We start from the raw sequence: 27389 nt of genomic DNA on the forward strand, positions 1-27389 counted from the left end.
AAAACCTATCAATGCTTGGTTTGTGTATGTTTGGATTCTTATTAAAGTACAACAAAGTGTACTGCTTGTTTCTCATATATCCTTCTTTCCTTGATACACTATTTGAATTTGATTAAACAAACTAACTTTTTTTAACTGCATCATATGAAACAATTTTGAACACAGACCTATGATACATTCAGTTGATTAAGCTTCTTTTCTTTAGTTCACTGTCGAGTAGTAACACTTCAGTTCAGCAGAGGGAACTGGAGCAAAGGAGTCCTATACAAGGACTTGAGATAATAGAACTGCAATCCTTTTTCAGTGAGTAGGTTCCTGAGTGATTCAATCCAGTTGAATGTCTTGATTAACTTCTTTCAGCTGTCTGGGAGCAGGGTTAGATCCCTATCCTCAGGAGAAAAGGCTACAGTACCTCTAGGCTAGTGTTGCATCTGTGCACTGCTTGTTGTGTAGGGTAAATACACACACACACACACACACACACACACACACACACACACACACACACACACACACACACACACACACACACACACACACACACACACACACACACACACACACACACACACACACACACACACACACACACACACACACACACACACACACACACCAAATGTCACTGATGACCCAATAGAGCCTACCACCTGGGTTAAGGAGTGATTCAGGCTAACATCCAATTAAAAGCTTCATTTTAGTAATTAAGATCTGTGTTGAAGTAAACTCCAGAGCCTGGGGATCTTGACAACCACCTGATAGAGGCACACATGCAGTAGATTGAATTAAAATAGGCAGACGTACACGTATCTATTATGTGAGGACGTGCTACAAACTATCACTATAACCAACAATATCTTTATGTATATTTCTCTCTGTTTCTGGGACTTTTGTAATCTCTTTTCTGTAGAATATCTATACAGACAAGATTTTCGATTCATGAAACCTGTGATCTGCCTGATATATTACTTGAGACCAAGTCTGAACTCCTCTTGGTAATAGTAAGTCAGCGAGCTGTGAGGACGTGAGGTTTACCACCTAACGTTCGTAGCATTGTAGCATTTTGTGGCTAAGCCTGCATTACTGGACCCGACATGCTAGACGAGAACTGCTGGGAATTGGAATGGGAATTCTTAGCTATCCTTTATAACTAAGCATCGAAATCACATGATCACGCCATTTGTTAATCCCCCCCCCGTTCCATCTCTCATTAGTCTGCCCCATCCCAATGATTTCATCTGATTGACCTTTGTCACTCTTCACCTCTCAGCTTGAACAATAACATACATCATCTCTCTTCTCCCTTCTCCTCCTCCTCTTCCTCTACCTCCTCCTCCTCCTCCTCCTCCTCCTCCTCAGTGTCTTGCCCCCCCTGGCCTCTTGGTGTGGCAGAAGAGTGGCAGAAGGCTGGGGGGGGGGGGGCTGTATGGATAAGGAGGAGCATTAAGCAGGTTTGGTGAGGTAAAGTGGGGTTTATCTCGACAGCTTTGGGGAACGCAGCTTATTTGGGTCAGAGAGCTTTACGACACAAGCAATTAGGCCCGTCCTCTCTGTGTACGCTAGCAGGAGGCCTCCCTCCGTCTAGATTAGCTGTGTGCTGAGGGGGAGAGGGGGACAGATTCTGGGGTTGAGGGGACCAGCTGGAGCCTGGCCAGGGTTTTTGGGGGGCTGTTTCACAGGTCAGTTAATGGGTGAGAATTTAAGGAAGCAGTGACCAGAAACTATGAAGGAGAGCTGAATTAAAGCACAGTTGAATAGCTACTCGTCGACCATAGGATGTTTAACAGTTGTTCATAAGACTGAAACAAATAGGCCTTGTTGCGTACTTATCACAGCTTCATCTGGGGTCTGCCCATTGGGGACCACTCGACTGGAAACATAGATGCAAGCCATGTGATTGTCTTTGTATGTAGTTAAGCAATGTTTTTGAATAGCACTTAAGTGTCCTGTTTGAGATTGATCAATGACATGAATCAATACAGTGCCATCTTCTAGCTGTCTTAAGGTTTACTATTGTCTCAGAGTGACTTTTGAGGCATTGTAGTTAAGTTGTAGCCTCAGGTACATCTTAGTAATACTACTGTCTTACCTTATTATAGTACAAAACATATTCTTTGTAAGGACATGAAATATGTAATTCAGTTTTCTAGAAACTTGAGCCAAATAGTGAATCAGGAAGACTGTTTGTATACTGAAGGTGTTCAGACTGAAAACTTTAAATTTATACCTTCAAATGATGTTCACATTTTTACATTTTTCTCTCAAATAATTCTATAAACAATACTGTATATTATAGACAATAAGGGCTATCAGGGAATCAATAAAATCTTGCAAAATGCACCTGTAAGTTTAACAAAATACATTTTAAGTAGAGGGTGAGAAGTGTTTGTGTTTTTCTGGGTGATCATAGCAGATTGTCACACCTGGTCACACAGGAGCAGCCCTGAGTGAAACATCCGTTTCACTTAAACAAGCGGTGGCTTAGCGGTCATCAACGCCAGGTTCAGGAGCAGGTAACCTGTCTGCTTACTGAAAGATCTCCTGCAATGCACGCATATCACTCTGCCAGTAAGTCCGGTATTCTTGGATGCCCTGTTACCTGCATTTTAAACGTACCCCGCTAACACCCTCCCCTTTCCAGCTCGGGGGCAGGTCTAATGAGACGTGACACTCCCCGGGGGAAAGAAAATCAGGCCTAACGGATAAAGGTAATCCCTCTCACCGAGCCAGCGCCTTGGCCTATCCCGCTGTCATGTGAATTCATCAGGGACAGACGGGGGGCATGCAGGCTGACGGACACCATCACACATGCATGCACACACGCTCACACACATCCATGGGTGCACGGCGCGCGCACACACACACACACACACACACACACACACACACACACACACACACGCACACACACACACTTAGGTGAAAATCAGCCGGCTCATGTGACATACTCTCCCTATACAGAATAACAGTAAACTCTCTCTAATTATGCCGCTATAAGAATGTGTAATAAATCAATACAGTTTAACCCTGCCCCCTCCACCCACACACACACACACACACACACACACACACACACACACACACACACACACACACACACACACACACACACACGCAACCTACAACTAAGAGCTGGTGCCAGGGTGAGTCTGCCTCGATCGATGCACTAATACTGTTCAAGCTCATTTATTACAATTATTTAGTAACAGATGATGGATGACATGATACAATGTTTGCAAAACACACACTGGGTGCACATCCACTGAACTCTCACAGATTATCTGGGGGATTTCAAAGATATTATGACACATTTGTCTGCATTAAAAGAAGTCCACCCATTATATTGTTTAGGAAACAAACCACACCTTTCCAAATAAAGGACAGCAGAGACAGTTTTGCTTATTTTCCTGTTTTGATGTTTGTGCCAAATTACACACTATACTAGATGCTACTATTGAATTAAATTAGATTACTTTTTTATTTTGGGTGATTTTGGGTGACTTATTTTCTTTATTTTCTTACCTCTAAGAATAGTTTAATAATCTCTCTCTCTCTCTGCTATTTGTTGTTACAGTATGTGAGCTACAAACCATCAGTCACTAAAGTCTAAGTCCTTGAATGTATTGCTCTCCAGCATAGTGATGGGCTTAGGTCAGTGTTTTCACTCCAACCAGAGCATCTAATGATATTATGCCAAATGCAACCAAACAAACTAAACCTAAAATAACCCTCCTCTTCCTTCCTTCCCTCCCTCCCTCCCTCCCTCCCTCCTTCCCTCAACCCACCCATCCACCCATCCATCCATCCACCCATCCATCCATCCATCCTTCCCCCCACTCCTCACTCTTAGTCATGGTCAGGGTGGTACAGCACAAGGTGCGGCGCGGTGCGGTGCAGAGTGACAGCTGAGGGCTGCTGGGAAGGGCGTGGCAGCGGGGTGGGTCAGGCAGAGGATCAGGAGAGGTAAGTCACTGAAGCAGGAATTAATGAGCATTAAAGTATTAGGTGAGAATAAGTCCTACCTTTAAGCTCTTAAGAATTCCTAAACAACTCCAATAACACCTGTTATATCATGGAATCATAGGTGGTTAGCATGAGACTGAGGTTTTCTTTTGCCAAGGCAGAACATAACCTAATGTCCATGCTGTTGAGATAAAAGTCATCTGAGTTAATAGGTAATGAAACTAGACTAGAAGTGTCAATTGAATTTGAAGCACAATGAATCTGAGTATAGTAAAATATCACATTTGATTGGATTAGTACCAGAGGAATGCAACTCAATAAAAGTTGAGGAGCCATTGAATCAAAGTTTTAGACAAAGAAGAGGACAGTCAGTTACTGCTTTAACACAAAGAAGGATTTCAAAGATCTTCTGTCCTTCTAGAATCTGAAGGTGGACTCCTGGCTATGATATAAGGGTGAAGACAAGACTGAACATTGGCCCCCTGTTGTTGCATCTATAAAATCACCACCAAGACCATCAGCCACCACTTGTGGCTAATCAGTGTATCAGGAGTGGTAGGGCCACAGCCGCCCAGCAAACAAACAAACAAAACCCACTGAGTGATCGCTGTTCTATTTCCTACAGTCGGGGATCTTAAATTAGCCCTTGACGGTCATCGGGAGCTTGTGTAAGCTGATCCCTACGGCAACAATGATAATACTGTCTTCTTGGGTGGTGGACTGTCTGGAAGTGTTTTAGGGACAACCCGTTTGTTAACTGAGGCTGAAAAGAACATCTCATTACATACATAATCTCTGTTCATCTTTACTTTATTTTGTCTCGAATTTGTCCATTTATTTCAACCCTCCTTGGAAATAGTGCGTGAAGTAACTTATAGTACAACTAGAAAATGCAACAAGGTAAAATATGGTATGGCAAAGCAACAATCTTATTTTTCAAGTCAAAACAGTTACAGTACATAACTAAAACATATTACGGTAATCCTTTATTTTACAGCCCGGTACTTACTACGATTATACTGGATAAAACTATTATTACCTGATAATTACTTATTAATAACACTCACTGTTTCTTTTAGATTCACTGATTTAAGCACCTCTGTGTGCCAGTTAGTTGCAGGTAGTTGCCAACTGAACTGAATTCATTGAAGTACCAGAGACTACACCTTGTTACCACATAGTTTATCAAGTAAATACTGGATAAATACCAACTGTAACCGGGATGTCAAATAAAGGGTCAGCCCATTAATGTCATACAGACAGACTCAATATGCCTCAAAACACAATTTAAGATTATTAGAGCATAAAGAAAACAAAAAATACAGTGATGTTTTAGATGGTCACATCTGTTTAATCTCTGCCATAAATATTTGTGTCCAGAGTGTGTTTGCTACAGTATCACCTGTGCTTGCTCTGCGTCCACTCAGATAAGAGATTTAGCAATTCTCCTCCTTTCGCCTCACAATGCTAGAAGGGGAAGTGAATATGTTGTTTGTTTGGTGAATGCCCCTGACATGCGGTGTGAGGGAGACCACAGTAGGTGGGGAAGGAGGGGGCAAGAGACAGGGGGGTTGGGGAGACACTAGACCAGGTTGAGAGGATACTGCTATTGAGTTGCAAACGAGTTTGTAATTAGCCCCTACTCATTTGCCTGGGGGGAATTAGCTAATGTCTTTCTGTGTGTGAGTGTATGTGTTTCTGTGTGTGTGTGTGTGTGTGTGTGTGTGTGTGTGTGTGTGTGTGTGTGTGTGTGAGTGTGTGTGTGTGTGTGTGTGTGTGTGTGTGTGTGTGTGTGTGTGTGTGTGTGTGTGTGTGTTCGTATGCTTATTCAGGGTGTGTGTGTTCTCCTGAGCTCGTTGTGTGTTTTTGACCCCTTTTTTTGGAATAAGGGTTGGCTGATGATAAGGAGATAATACTAATTAGTTCTCCTCCCAACTGCTTGTTAATTGTGTTTGTGTGGATTTATACAGCGTGGTAATACCCCCACAGCCCCACACCCCCGCCCCCTGCTTTGCCTGTTGGCAAAATCAACAGCTCATTTTTAAGCAGGAGGCTGGTGTTTAAGCCTGTAATTAATTATGCCAAGTGGGGTTCCACCATGAGTTAGGGGGAGGTGTGCATATGGGCTATTAGAGCTGGTGGCATTATAACACATTCTCATATGACTCGTTTAATCACAAAACATGTCAGATTATTCGTCGGGGAGATAGATAAACCCCTAATTGAGTGATCAAACCAGTGCACACACGTTATAATGATACGCATATCAAACACCTGTTGAGTAACGGTTCAGATTTACTGTATGAAATAATGTATTTCTACATCTATCAAGTTCAGTTTATTTGTTATTACATTGAATACAAGACTGCACATTACTGTGGAGAAAAGTTACATTAATGGCCGGTGAAAATACAAAAAGGACAAGGTACAGTAAGGTGGTCTGTATAATGCAAAAAAAAACTTTTCTAAATGATAAGTAATATTACAGGGGAATAAGTTACTACTTTAGCGTGGCTGTTTTACAGACATATGCATGATGCATGTCGCATCTTGTCTTTTTGCGGACTAACTTCCTGCCACAAAGGATCTATCATAGGGCTACTGGTGATATAGGTCTGAGGCAGCCTCACAAGCTTTGATTAAAAAATGTGCATTAATTGAGAATTATTTGCATTATTGGAGAATAAAGCAAACAGGAACATGAACTATTACTTATATGAAAATCAGCCGGATCATGTGACATACTCTCCCTATACAGAATAACAGTAATAACTCTCCCTATTAATGCCGCTATAAGAATGTGTAATAAATCAATACAGTTTAACTCCCCTGCCCCCTCCACCCACACACACACACACACACACACACACACACACACACACACAGACACACACACACACACACGCAATACACTATCATCTCTTCATCCCATCTTCACCTTATGATTCATCCCACTGTAGTGGCTCAGGAGTGGTTAAGCAGATTGTGGATCAGTCTGCTCTGGACGTGTTAAACAGATTGGGTTTTGGGGGCTGGTGGAGGGCGGGGGTGAGGGGGTGATCCAGGGGAGCGAGCTGGGGAATGGTGGCAGGGTGCGGGTGCTTGATGACAGGAAGTGTCTGAGACCTGAAAGGGTCAGATTAGACATGAGCATGATCTTCGCTGAGCTCAATTCTCCCCTTCTGTGCCCCAGTGTAGAGAGACACTTGCACACACAACCCCCCAATGCCACATCCCATCCCATCTCACCCAGCCTTATAAAGTAGATTTGGGATCTAATCCCCTTGTCCTCTGTTTTGAGATAGAATCTATACCCTTAAGTGATGAATTGCATCGCATTATTGAATTGCATTTGCTTTTTCCTGAAATACAGGTGGGTCACATACAGTATATATATATATGTATATATGTATGTATATATGTATGTATATATATATATGTAGAGAGACACTTGCACACACAAATATATATATAATGTCTATACACTGGTAACTGTAAACTTTTTTTTATTTTTTATTTACATGGAAACAATTCAGAATTGTCCCCCATCCCACCCCCTATGAGAGTGTTGCTATTTTGCTTGTTCTCACCACCACCCCCAGCCTCCACCTGCTTTGATTCTGCTCAGTCTGTACCTATCATGGAGCTCTCAACAGAGCGGAGCCATCCAAATACGCCAAACCTAATTGTATTACCATTTTATATACAATAAATGGTTAAACTAAGACGTGTGTTCCTGACTGAAACACTTTTAATACATTTTAATTACTGTATTAATGAAATGCTTAGAAATGCTTTGTAATAGCTTATTACAATATAAACATTTTGTAAAGCACTTTGGTAACACTTTATCTGGATAGTCCCAAATAGATGGGAGTAACTGTCAACAACATTTCAAATATCTATCCACTAACACTAACCTTGGCACTAACCCTAACCTTAACCCTAACCCTAAATTTAAGCCCAGGGTCACCCTAACCCTGACCCTACAGTGTACCACCTAAGCCTTACCAAAGAACATCATGGCCTTACTCAAACCCTAAACCTAACCCTAACCACAATCCTGGCAAGCTGTTGCATATCAACAGAGCTGCAGTTAATAGTTTGTTGATAGTCTGAGCAATTGCCAATCATCTACAGAGGACAATCCAAAGAAACTGTGACCAGCAGTTCAGTATACTCGTGTACTCATTTGCACGTGCACTCAATACTTTACAAATTGTACAGTGCAGAGTGCAGTATTGACCTGGCATTACCTTTGAAATTAATATTAATTATTATACAATATCATTATACAATCTCATTTGTTTCAAAGGCTTTTGTTAAAATAAATATTGACACAATACATACCATACAATTTCTCTCTCAGAATTTATCACACTCTGGCCAAATATAGGGTATAAATAAAAAAAATGAAAATGTTAACTTAAGTCAAAAGGCCTTTAGTCCCTCTCATCATAACCTTTATAAACTGTTTCCTTGTACTTTTTGTGATGAGTTCCCTTGTGAAGATAACAGAATAACATATCTCAATGATATAACTGAAGCATACTGTATGTAACACTTGCTATTTGCTATTTGCTATCACATATTATGTATTGCTATTTTAATGTGTGTGCTGTGGTATATGATGTTTGTTTTTATAATTTTGCTCATTTTGTAACATTTTGTGGACATTAGTTATATGATTCAATTCTATTCTATTCTGAATTAAGTTAAGTCTGAATGACTTAACTGTTGACCCCATTCTACCTTGTTTAAGAAGGGATCCCAGATATTAAGTAGTGTCTGTTAAGCCCATATTTGAGTTTTGCAGACAGATTGTTAGACAAGACTAAACCCCTTCACCTTATTTTAAACCATATGACCCCTTACCTGACTACAACCTCCATCTTCTGACAGACACACAGTAGGCTACTTTATCAGGTCTGGTGCATGGTGGCTTGTCATACATGGTCTGTGCAGGGATGTCACGGTATATATTCATTATGGTCTATATTACATTTTCTTAAATGAGAATATTCATATTTAAGAAAATGTGTATATTACATGATATATGTATAATTATTAACATTATGCAGGCTACTACTGGACTCAACTCACATTTCCTCACTAAAAAAACAGCAACCGTTTTGGAAAAGTATGTAAGGTCTACTGGTGACACAGATGCTTAAGAAAAAGTTATGCCCTAATAAGGGCATAGGCCTATATCAAACATTATGCTCATGCAGTTATGCATTTATTAGCCAAAGGTCAAGTACAAATGTGTTTGTTGTAGTGTATTCGTAGACAGATGCTTATGTTAAACCGGATTTATAAGAAAATTGTGATCTCAGAGATTGATTAATACTCAGATCAGAGGGATTGAACCAAGGAGCGGGATCATCCGTGTCCTCGAGTAGCATAGCATCCAGAGACGGGTTTTATTTATCATGCCCTGGCCCGGGTCGAGTCCAGGTGGATATGGTATAACCCTTGTCCAGTTTAATTAACAGGGTATTAGTTTGTTGTTGATTCTTAGCCGCTTTAGCCTACCTAACATGCGTCTCGAAATGTCCTCACGGTCAAACGGCGGCACGCATGTGATACAGGTTTTCATGGCCTAAGTACAGGAGCCCTTGACAGTGAGATCCAATCCTCATTAAAAACGGAGCGCAGTGAGCTGTCTGTCATCTGTAGGCTTATCAAAGAGAATCCATTTATGCATGTCCTAAATAGATAGGCCTAATCTGCAGCCAATAATAATCGCGAAATTGATCAACTTGATATCATAAATATATATATATATATATATATTTACATATCTTCAAACAACCCAAAATATCACCTAATATCACATCAAATGTTGGGTTTCAACTGCTAGTGGTTTACTCTTTCCAGAATATGTCATGTGCTTCATTATTTTCTTGACACTCTCCTTCCCTGAAATGGATTTCGAACAGATCAGACCAATTAAATATCCTTGTTGTTAGCAATCATCCTGGCAGTCAATGTTTCCCTTGGCTAAGCCAAACAAGCTGATCAGGCAGTCACCTCTATACACACTACCCCCCGCTAAGTAGCTAATGACTGGGGCGTATAATCCCTCTCAAAACAACTAGAAAGATGCTAATTGTATTTAGCTTTAAATACAGGTTGACTTCAGCCGTTCTATCTTTACTAGCACAAACTCGGAGAACCTGGCCCCATCGCGACCGCTGTCACATAGCTCATGTACCGGGAAAAGACAGAAGTAAATTACATAAGGAACTCGCAGATATAGAAATCAGATATAGTTTTTTTTTGGTACAAAACTGTCTCCAAACTGAACTCGGTTTCACATTATTCAGGCACACTGGACGGTGCGTAAACTGAACTTTACGCGCGTTTTGGCTACGCTTTATAGAATGCACACCATTAAAAATGGTATGACCACCGTAATTATGCCCATTTAGCGAACGAATAACGTTTCTTTATGACCATAGATTAGGCTACTTTCTTCGTTGACTGCAATCTGAGAACGAAAGGAGACATCATGTTCCCACTACCAATGTTCACACCAGAGCAGGTGGCTCGAGTGTGCGAGAACCTGGAGGAGACCGGGGATATTGAGCGCCTTGGTCGCTTTTTATGGTCTCTGCCTGCCGCCGTGCCTGGCTCGGCCGGGGAGGCTCTCAACCGCCACGAGTCAGTGATGCGCGCCCGAGCGCTGGTCGCCTTCCACGGAGGAAACTTCGAGGCTCTTTACCAGATCCTCCAGAGCCATCGCTTTACGCGCGAGTCTCACGCAAAACTTCAGGATCTGTGGCTGGACGCGCACTACCGAGAGGCGGAGCGACTCCGAGGGCGGCCGCTGGGACCGGTGGAGAAGTACCGCATCCGCAAGAAGTTTCCCCTGCCTCGCACCATCTGGGACGGGGAACAGAAGACGCACTGCTTTAAGGTGAGACACCAAGTGAGTGAAATTATCATTTTCTAGTGCAACACATTATTAACATTTAGATATTCATGGCCTGATACATTTTACGCATGAACTGGCTACTGATAATGAATTTAGCTTAATAATTACACTTGAATATTTGTGTGACATATTGAAAATGTGTGAAATGTTTTGATATTACACTCACATATCTGAAACGGGCAGCCCAGGGCTCTGTGGTGTATCAAGGCATACCCTAGTTCCTGAGCTCTTAAGTTTATAATGACATAAAGCCCCATTAACGTTTTTCCAGCACTGTTAAGGCAACTTTTTGTGTTAATGTCCTGTAACAAGGTCAGAGGCAACTCCATGTCAGAGGAATAATGTGTGCAATAGTGACCAGCAAATTAAAACAAAATGCCACTGAATCTAATGCAAAACAGGGAATCAACACGGTATGAAAGCGTATATATCACAAACTTACGATAAACAACGTTTTCCTCTGCACTGATTGACACGCATATAGACATCCTTAAATGGAATCATGATAACACACATGCCATTCAATTGAACCTAACTACAGGTTGATTAAAAACAACATATTTTCAGTCCCAGCCTGTAACTCTTTCATTAAACCTTTATTATATCATTGAGATAAAATAAATGTTTCAAGAGAGTTGCAGAATAACCATACTTACAGTATCCATCTAAATGTGAGATGTGCCTATAGAGGGCATTCCTCTGCTCTCTAACCAGATGGGTTATGGTTGTAAGCCTCCTGTGAGCCTCCTCAATGGGCCCATGCAGCCACAGGGCAGGCAGGCCATACACCTAGCCAGAAAAGCCTCTCCTGTCAAGGACCACCTGTGGTACTAAGCTGCCATTTTACTCTTGAGTAGTTATCCCTCATTGCAGTCACCTACTAGCCTCTTCAGAGGTGTGTGGTGATATACAAATGTAGTGGTCTGGGGAAACATTTTAATTTTTTCTACTTCATTCATTTTTATACATCAGTGGTTATCTTTCTAAGACCAAAATCAGAGACATTAATCATTTTAATTGACAAAGAACATCTTTAAAATGTCTATTTCCTTTCTAATATAGTATATGCAAGTTTACCTAGGCATATTGAACAGATATGTTCAACAGTCAGAGCTTTGGCTGGCTTTGGTAAAGAACCTCTTAAGTTGTACTGTACATGAACATGCACAATACATTATATACACTTTCTCTTTTAATCCAACATTAAACATGTGTGAAATTTTATTGACAAAGACCATGCAGAACTGTACTGTGTTCGGCATTTTTAAACGTTCCACATCAACCTTCGCCATTTCAGCTCATTGCCTAATTAGGGTGTAAATCCCATTGAATGCATACAAAAGCTCTAGAGTCAGAAGGATAGGTATTTTCAGACTAATTACTCACACAAGTAGCCACAAATTAACCTCCAGAGACAAGTGACAATGATACAGACAAAGTCCATAGAGGTACAACGAAGTAAGATCTCTCAGTAGCCCAGAATCTGGTTTTACAAGGTTGAAGGGTGAGTCAGTACAAGACCATTAAGAGAAGGGTCTCAACAGTGACCTATGCCTTGTCTGTGGAGTTTAGTGATTATGTCCCTGTCATCTCCCTCCTGTGGCACAGTCAGGTATCACAGGCCAAATAATCTGCTGCAATTTTTAAGCCACTTCTAATCGTAATGCATCCAACCACTCCAATACTATAAGCGCCTTATCCTGATCCAATATACAGTATAAAAATGTATGATTATTATGTAGATTATCATTAGGCCTATCTATAAATCCAGATTAATAAGATTATTTTCAGCAAGGCTTACTGTAAAACAGCCTTACCACATCTGATATAATGTATCTCTAACTGATATCAATGGAGCAATGAGGGAATTACATCACCCACATAGATCTGACATTTGATTGGCCTTTAGGGATGATAGCTGTATAAGAGCTGTTGATTACTAGAAACAAGGGAACTGAGCGTTGTTGTGTGCATTTGTTTCACAGGAGAGAACTCGCAGTCTGCTCAGAGAGTGGTACCTCCAGGACCCATACCCTAACCCATCCCGAAAACGCCACCTGGCCCAGGCCACAGGACTGACGCCTACACAGGTCGGGAACTGGTTCAAGAACCGGCGCCAGAGAGACAGGGCAGCGTCAGCTAAGAACAGGTACGAGGTCAAGAAGGAAGGCTTACTTAGTCTAAATGTTTGCGCCTCTCTCCATGGGGTGGATAAAACAATTACAAAATTGTATTAATTATGTGTTCATAGCTTAATAATTGTTAAAGGCTAACTCAGGACAAAAGTCAAACAAACACTTGACTCTTTTCTCTCTTGCTCTCTTTTCCTCTACACAGACATCAGCAGGACCCCTCCCATCTGCCCTCCGGAAGCTCCCCTGAGGGTTCCATCCAGGAGCGCCACCACGCCCACCTGCTGGCCGCCTCCCCCCGCCACCCGGGCAGCCCAGAGGCCAGCGATTATAGCACCGGCACTGAGCACCGGGGGACGGGCGCCTCCACTCCTGAGATCTCCGTCAGCAGTGACAGCGAGTTTGAGTCCTGAGGAGGGAGAGACTATCGCTGACCTCCTCAACTTGGTCACCCAGAGCTCAGAGGCCCCACAGATACAATAGAGACAAAGAGACATAGACATTCTAGAACATTCTAAAACTATCTTTGGTTTGGACACTCCGGAAGTGCTCTAAATGAGAGGAGGTGGAGACTGAGAACACTTGATGTGGTTGTTAGAGGACATCGGGGGGGGGGTGGCGATTGGACATCCACAAACACATGCACTTAAAATGCACCATGGCATACGACTGTGAAGTACGCTGTTAGTCAGTATGACAGTGCTGACCTGTATAGATACCCACTACGGTTCTCTGTCCTGTATAGATACCCACTACGGTTCTCTGACCTGTATAGATACCCACTACGGTTCTCTGACCTGTATAGATACCCACTACGGTTCTCTGTCCTGCAGGTACAGACCAGAAAGTGGGCAGCAAGTCAGCAAAAATAACATGTTTCTCTATTCTCAGGCACATTATTTATAGAACTACACACATACACACAAACATGGTCATAGAGTGAATACTGAACTTTTTCATGTTATATGTTTCGATGTCTAATTTTTTAATAGCTGTATATACCCCATGTATTCATTTGCTTTTGATGATGGGCAGCCCCTTACAATGAACACGGCCTTCTGTAGGCTGTTGAGTTCTGAAATGATCAGTCATCACCAATGCAGAACAGCTTACTAACAGGGACCGGAGCAGTCAAGAGGCCTGCATTTCTCCTCACACACTTCACTGCCTTAAGGAGGAACTAGGGGCATCACAGCCTCACTCAACTCTTTTAGTTTTGCTTACAATGACGACTGTACAACACAAACACTACATACAGTATAGTACATTACCACCAACACACATTTGTTTATAGTCCTATGGCTAGTTTAACTTACTGTATAATGTAAGTTAAACTTTGTAAGTTAATAATGACAATGTAACTAACAATGCTGCTTTGTATTGAAAACATCACCATTTTCCCCTTCTAACTTTAAATTGTCCTTTGACTGATGTACGCAGCATCAGTGTCGGCTATTCTTCCTCCACACTCTCTTCAGTTGTCCTGAATCGCCTGCTAAAACAAAACAGAGACAGAAATGAAACCACAATATACAGATGCAGGACTGATAACTGAAAATACGTAAAGCACTACTTGGTCTTAACTCAAATGATGTGCCTATTGCCTTTGAGGACAGAGACTGAGAAAATGAGTGACAAATAGGCCTACTGTCTTATACCCATAATTACATATCATACATCACAGGATTCATTGAAAATAAGTATTTTGTAAATCTCTGATGTGTACATTTGGAATAAATGAAACAATTTTTCTTCCAATTTCTATGTGTGGTGTGGTGTTTTATTTTCATTTCACACAGGTCATTTGTGTTTGGGTGGTGAGGCCTTCCAACTTTTGAAGGTAATTAGAGCATTGACACAATTAATGAACAACAGTAATTAAATAACTTTACAATATATCAGACAAACTACGTTTAGTCGATAATTTACCTGTGAAAAACGAACTTCACATTTTACGTCAGGATGAAGAAACTACATGCGCGAGTAGGGGCAGTGATGGAGAGGTGATGTGGGATATTAATGTCGTTGGTTCAACCTTAATAATGCACCGCCTTACTCTCATTCAAGAGAAGCGATTTAAATCAGGTTGTGTATCAATTGCACTATGAATAACAGCTGTTATGTAAGATTTTGACTTTGATTACAGTAGGTTTACACCAAACAGTTTCAGCAGACATTCTTCAGAACACCTGAACGACCCCTTCCCCGCTCTACTTTCTCTCTTTCTTTGACTCCGCCCACACCTCAGGAATTTGAGGGAAGAACAACTCAAAACTCACAACCTGCTGTTCCACGCTTATGAAGTTTGCCTATCATATTTTTGTTCGCATGTTTTGAAGATAATTTAGTGTTGTATTCATTTGTATTGCCAACCTGAAGCCTGTTCTGACGGAAGGGAATAGTTTGAGGTGCTCTCCAGCATCAGAGGAACATGGACAGCGAAGGCAGGAAGGTTGTCGTCTGTGACAATGGGACGGGGGTAAGTGTGTCGTTATGAAGTTGTTATGACATTAACTTAATTGTTATTTTATACCGAATTAGTTATGCACGAAGAGGAGAGTGAAGTTCAGTGATTCTTTGAGATGTGTGTCCCTCGTTTGCAGGCAACACCTGGCACATCATTTAATTGCCCATTACAGATGTGTTCTGGTGTCAGACGATCCACACCGGTCTCATGTAAGAAGTGAATATTGTCTACTAACATAGATAGGAGCACCTGATACTCCACTCTTATGTGGCAAACATGGGAACAGTTGCGATAGCCAGCGCAGGTAGGGGTGCGCCGCTATGCACAAATTGCACACATCTGTTTGGACTTGTCTGCGCTTCACACTTATTGCCATAAATGGTGATGTCAGCTGTAATTGGACGTGCACCAGGAAGAGGAGAGAATGCCAACAGATAGAGAGATCTATACTCAACCCTTTATATTGGACTTTTGGAAACATTCTGTTCTGTTGCAGTAGCATTCCATAGACAGATAGGCAGGTAAAGCAGCATGTGCCTCACCTTTAGGCATATTGGTGGCTGTGAAGTAACTTGCCTTTACTCCACCACCTGTGGCTAGTGCATGCTACCTGGAATGCACAACACACCTTCAGGCTATGGAATGTGTCTTGGCCACATAGACAAGTTAAGGCATTTAACTTGAAAGTAAGCAGACAGGTAAACAGGCAATATGAAATACCCCAATGAAATGTTTTATCTACTAGCCTATATATGGATGCACTTCAAACTGTCATTCATTCAATGAACTTGATTCATTATGACACCCAGACTGAACTGAAAACAAGTTCAAGCACAAGTGACATTCTCTGTTGTCATATTTGATTTCAATGCTACACAGTACACAGTATATGAGGACTTTATCTGAACTGACACTTCCCCTGACCTCTCATATTGAAACTAACATTCTCTCACATTGGTTCCTAGTTTGTCAAATGTGGATTTGCTGGCTCCAACTTTCCAGAGCACATCTTCCCTGCGATGGTGGGTCGGCCAATGATCCGGTCGACCACCAAAGTCGGCAACATTGAAATTAAGGTGAGATCAATGAAACAGAGAGGGTGTATGTCAGTCGTTTTATGTGACAGAGTTTGACCCTGTCAGCTTTTATGTGACAGAGTTTGACCCTGGGATGGAAACTGCTACTGTACACATCTAAGGATCACAAACAGATAGGGTCCCTTGCTCCCATGCTCTTTTCTGTGCATAAAATGTATCTCTAAAAACAGTCTATTCACCCCATCTGACCCTAACCCTAACCCTAAATAAGAGGCAGCCTAATCTCTTGATTTGACATGGCAGATGCATGTGCATTTTCTCACATCTTATCAAAATAAAACCAAACCATCCCTGGTGATCCATCCCTGACCTTTCACCCCTCACCCCTGACGCCCGACCCTTCAGGACCTGATGGTGGGAGACGAGGCCAGCGAGTGCCGCTCCCTGCTGGAGGTGTCCTACCCCATGGACAATGGCATGGTGCGTTCCTGGGACGACATGATCCACCTGTGGGACTACACCTTCGGGCCCAAGCGTCTTGACATCAGCCCCCCAGACTGCAAGGTGCTGCTGACGGAGCCCCCGATGAACCCCACCAAGAACAGGGAGAAGATCACAGAGGTCATGTTCGAGACCTACCAGTTCCATGGCATCTATGTGGCCATCCAGGCAGTGCTCACTCTATATGCTCAAGGTACCGTAGTAGACTATGGATTGGCTCTGCATGTTTAAGATCAGCTACATTGCACTTGGACTGTCTAGTGTACCAGATCCTAAACAGATCCACTCCTGGAACTACATGTTAATCATCTCCCAAACCACATAAATATAATATAGAGATATGCTGCGCTGCACAGCTCGACTGCAATACAGTCTCAAACACGCACAATGTTTACACTTGAGAGGAAGAAGGAAGTGGTTTCTCTCTTGAAAGAGCTGTGCTGAGTCTGTGTGAGTGGGAGTGATTGATTGATTGATTGATTGTTAATCTAATTGATAATTAATCCTCTCTGCAGGCTTGTTGACGGGTGTGGTTGTGGATTCAGGTGACGGGGTGACCCATATCTGCCCTGTGTATGAGGGCTACTCTCTACCCCACCTCACACGCAGGCTGGACATCGCAGGACGTGACATCACACGCTACCTCATTAAGGTGTGCTATGACACCTCTCCATCCTTGTTTATTCACAATTGATTCAAAATGATTTGATGAGGAAATTAAAGAAATTAGGGGATTCTCTATATTGTAAAGAAATACATTTACATTTTAGCAGAACTCTCTATTCCACAACCATCTCTTTTTCTGTGTACTGTGGAAAGAATTTCCTCTTGAGGACAATAAATCTGAAATCTGAATCACTGGTAGCTTTGGACATACAGTCGTAGTAAACATGGACCTGAAGAGGAACTGTGGACATATTTGACCTCTCTTAAAAATCTCTATGTCTACCCTCTGTCTCAGCTCCTCCTGCTTCGTGGCTATGCCTTCAACCACTCTGCTGACTTTGAGACAGTGAGGATGATGAAGGAGAGGTTGTGCTACGTGGCCTACAACGTAGAGCAGGAGCAGCGGTTGGCCACAGAGACCACTGTCCTGGTGGAATCTTACATGGTGACTCTATATTCTCTCATGATAAATGTGATCAATAGGTGCCAGTCATCTGTCAACTTGTGGTGGTAGGGCAACAGTGTAGCGGATCTTCATGGTAAAAGTTTTGAAAGCAGATTCAGAATCCAAGCCGACAACCAGGCTACTGTATTCCATCTTATGAACAATTATGACACTTGAAAAGAATATATGAGAATTCTATTCTATGACTGTTTAACTGTAGAAGGGTGAACTGACCACCTCTCTTTGGTCCAGCTCCCTGACGGTCGTAGTGTCATGGTGGGAGGTGAGAGGTTCGGGGCTCCAGAGGCCCTCTTCCAGCCCCACCTTATCAACGTAGAGGGAGCGGGCGTGGCTGAGCTGCTGTTCAACACCATCCAGGCTGCTGACATCGACCTCAGGTCAGAGACACACATTAGTGGTCCATGTTATTTTATTTTATTTACCCACCTAAAGCCTGTAGAGTCGTATTGTGGGATTCTTCAAAAGAATGAGGCATAGATGACAAGTTGAGTTGATCAGCGTATGTTATTTGGCAAGCTGAGTATGTTAAGCTGGTACGTTATTTACCATTGGCATAGGCTGGTACTTTATTGAGCTCAGTATCACTGCAGCGAGAATGCAATGTATGGCTTGGGCACATATGCACTAAAGTTCTCCCCGGGTGGGTGAGATTTAGTCTACAAAAGCATCTTCACCTTATTTGCCATACATCATTAGACAATCGTCACAGACAAGTAGGAAAAAAACAAGGTGATTAAGAAGAAACATACTTATTATCTCTGCAGCCTTGGGCTGTTCCAGGGTATGTAACAGTTTCAAAAGATACAAAACTTCTGACCAGTCCAAATGTCCTTCCAAACAAGCAGCCACATAGAGGAGAGTGGAGATGAACAGCTTCATAAACAACAATTGGCACATATATTATATATATATATTATATATTTTCATAGTATTCAAATGGTACAGCAGGGTTCTTCATCTTCGCCTTCAAGATGCTCATACTTTGCATTGTTTTTCACGCCTCCTTTGGAGGTCAGTAGAATTTTGTATTGACATTTTGATTGGCTTCGAGCAGAAGTGATGTTCAGAGAACAACAACCCCCCTCCCCTTTTTAGTTACTCTTTAAAAGAGCAAATTAGTCAGTGTTAGCCAATCAATTTAGCTAATATTGCTTGCAAGCTATATGTTTTAAATGGACATTTCTGAAGTAGTTTTATTATTAGAATTCAGTTGTTGGAACACTACCCACATGGGGTGAAAATGATTGGCTGTTCTGTTTTGAGCTGCCTCTTGACTGGTTGGAAGTGAGACAAGCACATTACAAGTCTCCACCCCTCTGTAGCGAATTTCTGCCTCAAACCTCCTCAGGCATTCTGAACAAGGTGAGAAGAAAGACTTTGAGCTGAGGTTAGGGACACACTGACCTTCACTAGGAGCCTTTGCTAGAGTTATAGGATCTGTGCTATAATTTCTTTGGTCGCTATGTTGAATGTATGAACCGATACATCAATTATAACACTTCATCTATGAATCAAAACAACCATATGAATACAACAGAACAGTATTAAACAAGAAAATAGCTTGATGCAGGTTAAGGTTTAAGGTCTTTTTTTGATTTCATGTTATATTTGCCTTTACCCTGCAGATCAGACTTCTACAAGCACATTGTTCTGTCTGGAGGCACCACCATGTACCCTGGTCTGCCCTCCAGGCTGGAGAGAGAGATCAAACAGCTCTACCTGGAGAGAGTCCTGGACGGAGACACCAAGAAGCTCTCTGTAAGCTGCTTCATCTGTGATCTACACACACACACCCACACACATTCACACATGTGCACATGTACATGCACACACACGCACACACACACACGCACGCACGCACGCACACACGCACACACACATACACACACACATACACACACACTGTTGAGAAATGTTGCAGGTGTCTTCTTCCACGTTTAATCTCTCTCTCTCTCTCCCTATCTCTCTCCCCCCCTCTCTCTCTCTTTCTCCCTGCACCTCTGCAGAAGTTTAAGATCCGTATTGAGGACCCTCCACGGCGTAAACACATGGTGTTCCTGGGGGGAGCGGTGTTGGCCAACATCATGAAAGACAAGGAGTCCTTCTGGGTGAGCAAGGCTGACTACCTGGAGAAGGGTCTGGGGGTGCTGGACAAACTGGGGGCAGGTGTGAGATAAGAGATATGAGTGACTTATTCTGGAAACAAGGCCAGCACTCATGATTGCTTTTATTTCTGCATTTATTAGCAGCAGTCACAAATAGATGTGTTTTTTCTATAGAGCCTTTGCCAACATTCATCAGTTCACTAGATACCAACCAAAGAGTGTATGGAACTACTGGGTACAAAACTGTGATGCCACTGTAACTAATAAAGACAATATACTGTATTGTAATCCCACTTGGGGATGCATGTTATTGCCTGTGTAAGAAATGATGTCTGTTATAAGTGCCATTATTGAAAAGCACAAAATGATGTGACCAAGTAGAACAGCGTTTTCGTCTCTGTCATTTGTCTCCCTTGCCATATTCTGTCCAAATAATAATTTTCAAGTTGTTTGTCGTTGTCAAGTTGAAGCACATTGTTGTTCGCCTTCTTATTGTTTTCCATTCACACCATATTAATCCTCCACTTGTCAAAACCCTTCTGATGCAGTGCCACCATTCTATGACAATTGATGTAAAAATGCCAACTTGATAAAGTGAATGATGCCCTATTGTAGTGGAGAACAAAGGCTGCATACAGCAGTATGTTCCAAATGAATAAATGGGATGGTTTTTATAAACGTCAAAATAAAAATAGACTAAATATACTAAATGTTGTCTAAAAATTTGTTGTGTACTCTCTCCTCCTTTCAAGTATTTCAACACAAGTTTGAAATAGTTATAAACCTCTGTATTTCTAAAATGGAGAGGGATCATTTTGCATTGGAGCTGTGGATTGGATTGAAGCTGTGGTACATCTGGAGTCATGTAATTAACCAGATTAATAGATTTGAGGATGCAATACTTTGTATCTAACAGACAAAGCATGGCTAGGTAGAAGCACTGTCTCCTGAAAGGGTGTTTGCTGCCAGCTAGTGGCGAATCCTGAAATTATAGTTTATAGATAGTTTATAGATAGTGTAATAATGATGTGATAGTGTTCTAGTTCTATTTCTATGTCTGAAACAGTCTGTTCTATGATTTCAGATGTAATACATATTAAAATATTGCACTGTAATATACAATAAAATGTACGTAACAGCATACTGAACAGATATTGCAATTTTATTGCGATTTTGTGTTACTTGACAAAATACAGCAACATGTTGAACATTCAAAGAAATAGTGAATGTCTTATGGTTGCCTTACTCAGCATACAATCAACACATGCATCACACACTACAGTACACCTGCAGAATCTCCACATAAAATGAAACAGCATGCAATAATTCTCAGATGTAATTGCTTCTTTGTCTTCAAATGAATGGTCTGCCCCCCCAAAAAAATAAATACAAATAAAACGTAAATTTAGTTGAAACTTCTTATTCATAGTCAATATCAAACTATTCCACATTTGAACAATTAATTATTGTAATATTACATAATGAATGTTTATTGAAAATAACATTACATTTGAACAGTCAATTGGCAATGATGACTTGCAGCAGGAGTCACCATGGTGACTTTACATTCAACCAATCACAATGAGGTACAACATGGTTCAGATTTATTGGCATTGGTCAGATTGTCTGAGACTCCTTGTCATGGAATGTTATGTTATATAATTTCTATAGAAACAGTGACTAAAAAGTAAAATGGAAAAGCAATTTCAAACAATTATTTGGACAAAGTTGTCTTTCTGTCATTCAGTGAATTTCTGTTTGCAAAATCTTTAGACAAAGACACATTATGCCACTCACAAAAGCCATCAAACCACTTTTCCACTTGTAATGTTAAAAATGAATGATTTTCATGTTAACTGTAAATGACTTGACATGGTAGAATCAACATCTCAAATGTACAGTATCACAAAATGACCTCTTAAGGATGTGTGTGGATTTAATCAACATTCATCTTCCCGTCAAAATCCAGTATTTCCTTAGCCGGAACACTCCAAAGTCAAAAGAACCATGTCCATCTTAAGTAAATACAAAGATTGTCCTCTTAGCATCACACAATCTTATGTTTATGACTTTTACTTTCTTAACTTTGGTATTGAGGTTTGGTCTTGACTCTTGTAAGTAAAAAACAATCCTATCTCTTGTCGCTCCTACATTAGCAATACTTCCAAAAGACATAGTGTTTGGATCCCCAACCCTCAACAACAGGGTTCCAACCAAGGACCAGCAGACTTTTACACAGAAGTGATGCGAATAATAAAAAACCAACTGCCCATCATAGGCTATGTCTCAAATGACATGCTATTCCTCAAACAGTGCACTTATTTTGTCCAGAGCCCTATAGTGTGTGGGTATGCACTACATTTGACCAGAGCTCCAATGTGGCCACTGGTTGAAAATAGTGCACTAAATGGGGAATAGGGTGCCATTTGAGATTTGCCCCTAGTCATTAGGAGGGCTGCAGTTTTGACAACATGTCCTGGGCCACGACGAGACACAACACAGCTTTATCAAACAGCCAGAGAGAGAGAGAGAGAACCCTGCCCTCTCCGTCTCTCTCACTCCTCACACACTGACTCCCCCAGGTCCACAGCGCCCCCTCTGGTCAGCCGCCGCATCTTGCTGAAGTCATGGTCCGTCCGCAGGTAGGAGAGAGAGGGGCCTCCTTCGCTGTGGCTGGCCAGGTCCTGAGGCTGGGCCTGGGGGGGCAGGACGCGCATCTCCCCCCCACTGCGCCAGTAGAGGGTGTAGTGCTGGGGCTCGGACACGCCGAAGGTCGCGGCGCAGAGCTGAGCCAGGGCTTCGCTGCTCTCTCCTGTTCTCCACTGTAACGTCTGCGCCGCACTGCGCTCGCCGTCCTGGAACAGTACCCGAACGCACCTCTACACACACAAAGACACACACACACACACACACACACACACACACACACACACACACACACACACACACACACACACATAAACAAACACAAATAATGAGTAATGTAATACTCATACATAGCCTTCACCTTAATAACACTGCCTTGTTACATATGGCACTAGATAAGGATCAGACAGCTTCAAAATGACATACAGCTGTCTTAAGTTTATCTGGTTTACAACTCCTAATGTACTGTATCTTAACTGTACTGTATGACGCCTCGATCTCCTGTTTGTAACATAGCCTTAACATACCCTAAACCACAAAGAAACCACAAAGCCTCACATGAATATCCAATAGAAACCATGCTGTCTTCACATCTAACAGCTTTGGTAGACATGTATTGCCTTAGCATACAAACATATTCTCTACTTCAGTGAACATTCATATTAGCTACATTATACCAAATTGATCCTTTAACCATCACATTAAAAGCATATTCATACTGATAAACAGAGCAAATATAAATAAGAAATCTGCCATAACACACATACCTCTGCCTAAATTTACTGTTGAAAGCTATTACATAAATCCAGAACCACCTACAAACATCCCTCACAGTCATACATACAGTACATACGCATGCACACACACACACACACACACACACACACACACACACACACACACACACACACACACACACACACAAACACACAAACACACACACACACACACACACACACACACACACACACACACACTACTAAACACATTACCATACACACTCATTTACTGTACATTTCCCAAGCAAAATATACACAGACACCCTTAAAATACACACACAGTGCTACACACACACAACTGTCCTGATATACACCAAAAACAATCCATCAACAGGTAAAAAAAGCACCAACTTACAGAATCACTGAGCTCCTCACTGTCCGTGTGCATATTGTGTTTGCCTGCTTCAGTGGGTTGCTGCTCAATACATTTCATGTTATCTGACCGCCCACTTCTTCATAGCACTTAGCTCACTGAGTGTCAGTGAAAATCTGTTGGCGGGTGAGTTAGATCTGCTATTTGAAGGGAGAGAGAAGGACCACGTGACTAACTACCTAACCACAGTATGACAGAGTTAACAATGTCATCTGGTGGATGGACAGAGCTGTGTTTGTGGCTGCTACTAGGAGCAGTAGCAGGATGGTGTGTGGAGACTACCCGTGGCTGGCAGGGTGCTGTATGCACTGTGTAATGTGGTGGGAAGGTGTTGGCCAGTGTTTCTCTATCCTCCTCCTGTCTGTGGAAAGGCTATGGTCCCTGGGATGTTGCTAACCCACTCCTCCTGACACAGATTCAGCAAATTGATTGAGCTAATGATTCAGCTTGTCAGTTCCTGTGTTAGTTTTAATCTAAAGTGGACCTCGAGGGTAGGTTTCTGAACTCCTGTCCTGTTAGGACCTACAGGGTTGTGCAATTTTGTTCCAATCCAGCACTAGCACACCTGAATCAACTAATCAATGACTTGATTAGTGCTGGATGTAACATTCAAGCTTTCTAATGGTTCTACTGTAAATTGCTATGTTGAAACATTAGTGATCAGGGAATGAGATCCCTTGAAATAAATATTTAATTGACGAACGCTGTTTTGGTCCCGAAAATCACTTTATAAAATCTCTTTCATCAGGTTTTAAAACAACTGGCCAGGGGTGAACTTAATTTGACCTCCGTGGCCAGAGGTAGCAGATTTCCAATAGACTTAAGCCCTGCACCTTTAATTATTAGTTAATGACTTGAATCAGCTGGGTCAGTGCTGGGCTGGAACAAATGTACAGTTGAGATACAAGCTAGCCAGTCTCTGGTATCCCTGATTTAAAGGAGGTGTGGTACTGTGGTGTCTCACCTGGTTCTGCTGGTTCTCCCGGTGGCTTTGGGCCTCTCGGTTGCGTCTGCAGCCCCATTCCCTCAGCGCGTCCTGGGCCTCCAAGGTCAGACCTCCTGGTGGAGCCTGGTCCTCATCCTGACTCTGGATCAGGTGCAGGCTGGCATAGACACTTGTCAGGTAGTACCCACCTGGGAGAGGGCACAGGGACACTTCAATACAGCAATATTTCTCATTGGTTCATTCATACCTGTCGAATGCAGGGTCAAAAATATTTGGATGCCACAGTGGCACTGTAATAGAATGTAGAGGACTACAGAATTGCTTTCATTGCTACCCTGTCTTAATGTAGGGCTGACAGGATGTAGTACGGGGTGTGATGGTAGTTGTAGTTCATACCTTCCCCGGTGAGCCAGGAGGGCTCCAGCAGCTCCATCATGTACTCCACCTCCAGGAGAAGCTGTGGCCTGTTACACTGAACTATCACATAGGACAGCGCTGGCAGGAAGTTCTCTGAGATCACTTCCTGTCCTAGGAAGAAGAGGAATGCAAAGATAGCTGTGTAACACGTTAATACATTGTTTTATTTACATTTTGTTATGTATGATAGATGTTGTTAATATTGCTGATTGGTTCAGAAAAGGCCTTGGCTACATTACTTAGATTTTTGAGCAGGCATTGTAAGGACCACTCACCGTGAAGGGCCCCCATGGCCTTGAGAACACACTTGCACACCTGCAGCAGCAGGAGCATCTTGTCTATGGGAGAGTGGATGCGCTGCATGAGAGCCAACTTCTGGCGCACCCTCTCCACCCCACGGGAATCAGGCACCCCCACACACACCCCAAGGCGCTCCAGCGCCTCCTCCTGGCAGCAGAGCAGACTGGCAGTGAGGCGCTGGGTGGAGCCGTCCTGCCTGTGCATGGAGATCAGAGCCTGCTCCAACAGCGCCTTCAGAGGCTTCAGCACACAGCTAAACATGGCCTTCTCCAGGGCTAGGTCTGGGGTTCACATACAGACACAGGAGAAGGTCGGTGAGGATAAAGAAAACATATACGCGACTCATCATGGACCACCTACTCTCAGAGTTTTTAGATGTAAAGATAACATACATGCCAAGACATACATAAAAACACTTATTTCAGAGCATAACGTCAGTTATGGTACACAATGAAGCATGCATACACACACACACACACACACACACACACACACACACACACACACACACACACAAATATAAACAGTCTTCATTAGTGAGGTCCTGTGGTTCCCCAGAAGGAAGTGTAGGCGCACAGCCTTCTCTAACTAGGCTGACATTGTCTAAAACACACTGAGCAGATCTCTGCATCAATACCCAACCCCCTCTCTCACTCCTTCCCTCCTTTAATCCACCGTATCTCTCATCCCCCCCTTTTCTCCCTATTCCTCTCTTCCTTCTTCCCTCCCCTTCTTTCTCTCCCTCTATATTTCTCCCTATCTCCCTCACTCTCTGCCCTGCATCCCTCTATCTCTCACTATCCCTCCCTCTATCCATCACTCTATTCTCTCCCTCCCTCCCTCCCTCCCTCCCTCCCTCCCTCCCTCCCTCCCTCTCTCCCTACCACCCGCTCTCTCTGCCTCCCCCCTGCCTGAGTCGCTTAGAATCGTGCTGCTCTTCAAGTGCGCGTGGGACTGTGATATCTTTTTATGATAAACGATGGGGAGAAAAAAATGCAAATGCAAATGCCCACACCGACGCAATGGAAGATAAATCAGCAGGCAGAACTGCGTCGTCCACTCTCTCCTAAAACCTTCTCACAGCAAGGTAACCATGTATCATCATCGCACACACACACACACACACACACACACACACACACACACACACACACACACACACACACACATCCAATCCGCCCCCCACCTGCCTCCCAGCAGATATCTCAATGAACACCACAATTGTCCTGCATCTTATATATTTGGCAGACTGAATGTGATGGATAGTGCTCTGGCTTCACTAGCAGTGTATCTTTAAATCCCAGTGACAATGTGAACTCCACTGCATGGAGCTCTACCCCCTACGCAGAAGCATTGTACTGGTAATACCTTTTCACTGAAGCCTTTGGACATTCCACATTTCATCAAAAGCCAGTCTGTTTCCATAGACAGTATTCTCGCCTCTGCTGTCGAGGCGGATTTGCTGTGTACAACTATAAGCAATGATAATGCTGTATCTAACAGACTTGCTGACAATATCTAATAATATTTGTGTTCTTGTTGGGTCTACAATGTATTGTATGTTTTTGATTCATGCCACATCTGAGGTTCCCTATGAAAAAATAGCGTCACTGAATTCACTACAATCTGACTAGGTACACAATGTGAGGTG

General features: G+C 42.5%; 3 protein-coding genes across 3 annotated transcripts in view; 2 read left to right on the forward strand and 1 right to left on the reverse strand.

Moving 5' to 3' along the window:
• Positions 1–10477: 10477 nt before the first annotated feature.
• On the forward strand, positions 10478–13448 carry six7 (SIX homeobox 7; the record flags this gene model as incomplete). The annotated part of the gene is made up of 3 exons (XM_083677569.1): positions 10478–10885; positions 12889–13052; positions 13241–13448. 3 exons carry the CDS (start codon positions 10478–10480, stop codon positions 13446–13448), a joined length of 780 nt encoding a protein of 259 aa, XP_083533695.1.
• Positions 13449–15291: 1843 nt separating this feature from the next.
• Positions 15292–21126, forward strand: LOC310822509 (actin-related protein 2). Its single transcript, XM_083694867.1, has 8 exons — positions 15292–15514; positions 16468–16578; positions 16945–17233; positions 17556–17692; positions 18002–18151; positions 18404–18549; positions 19798–19930; positions 20179–21126. The coding sequence occupies exons 1-8, from the start codon at positions 15467–15469 to the stop codon at positions 20347–20349; spliced, it is 1185 nt and encodes a 394-aa protein (XP_083550993.1). The 5' UTR covers positions 15292–15466; the 3' UTR covers positions 20350–21126.
• Positions 21127–22832: 1706 nt separating this feature from the next.
• Positions 22833–27389, reverse strand: part of rin1b (Ras and Rab interactor 1b) — a gene marked incomplete at both ends in the record, with an annotated part of 7286 nt that continues 2729 nt past the window's right edge. Inside the window, 4 exons of the mRNA XM_083669577.1 lie at positions 22833–23156; positions 25040–25209; positions 25418–25549; positions 25714–26019. Coding sequence (XP_083525703.1) covers positions 22833–23156; positions 25040–25209; positions 25418–25549; positions 25714–26019 — 932 coding nt within the window. The remainder of the gene's footprint in view (positions 23157–25039; positions 25210–25417; positions 25550–25713; positions 26020–27389) is intronic.

Source organism: Argentina silus (genome assembly GCF_951799395.1).
Source record: "Argentina silus genome assembly, chromosome: 1".
Taxonomy (NCBI): Eukaryota; Metazoa; Chordata; class Actinopteri; order Argentiniformes; family Argentinidae; genus Argentina; species Argentina silus.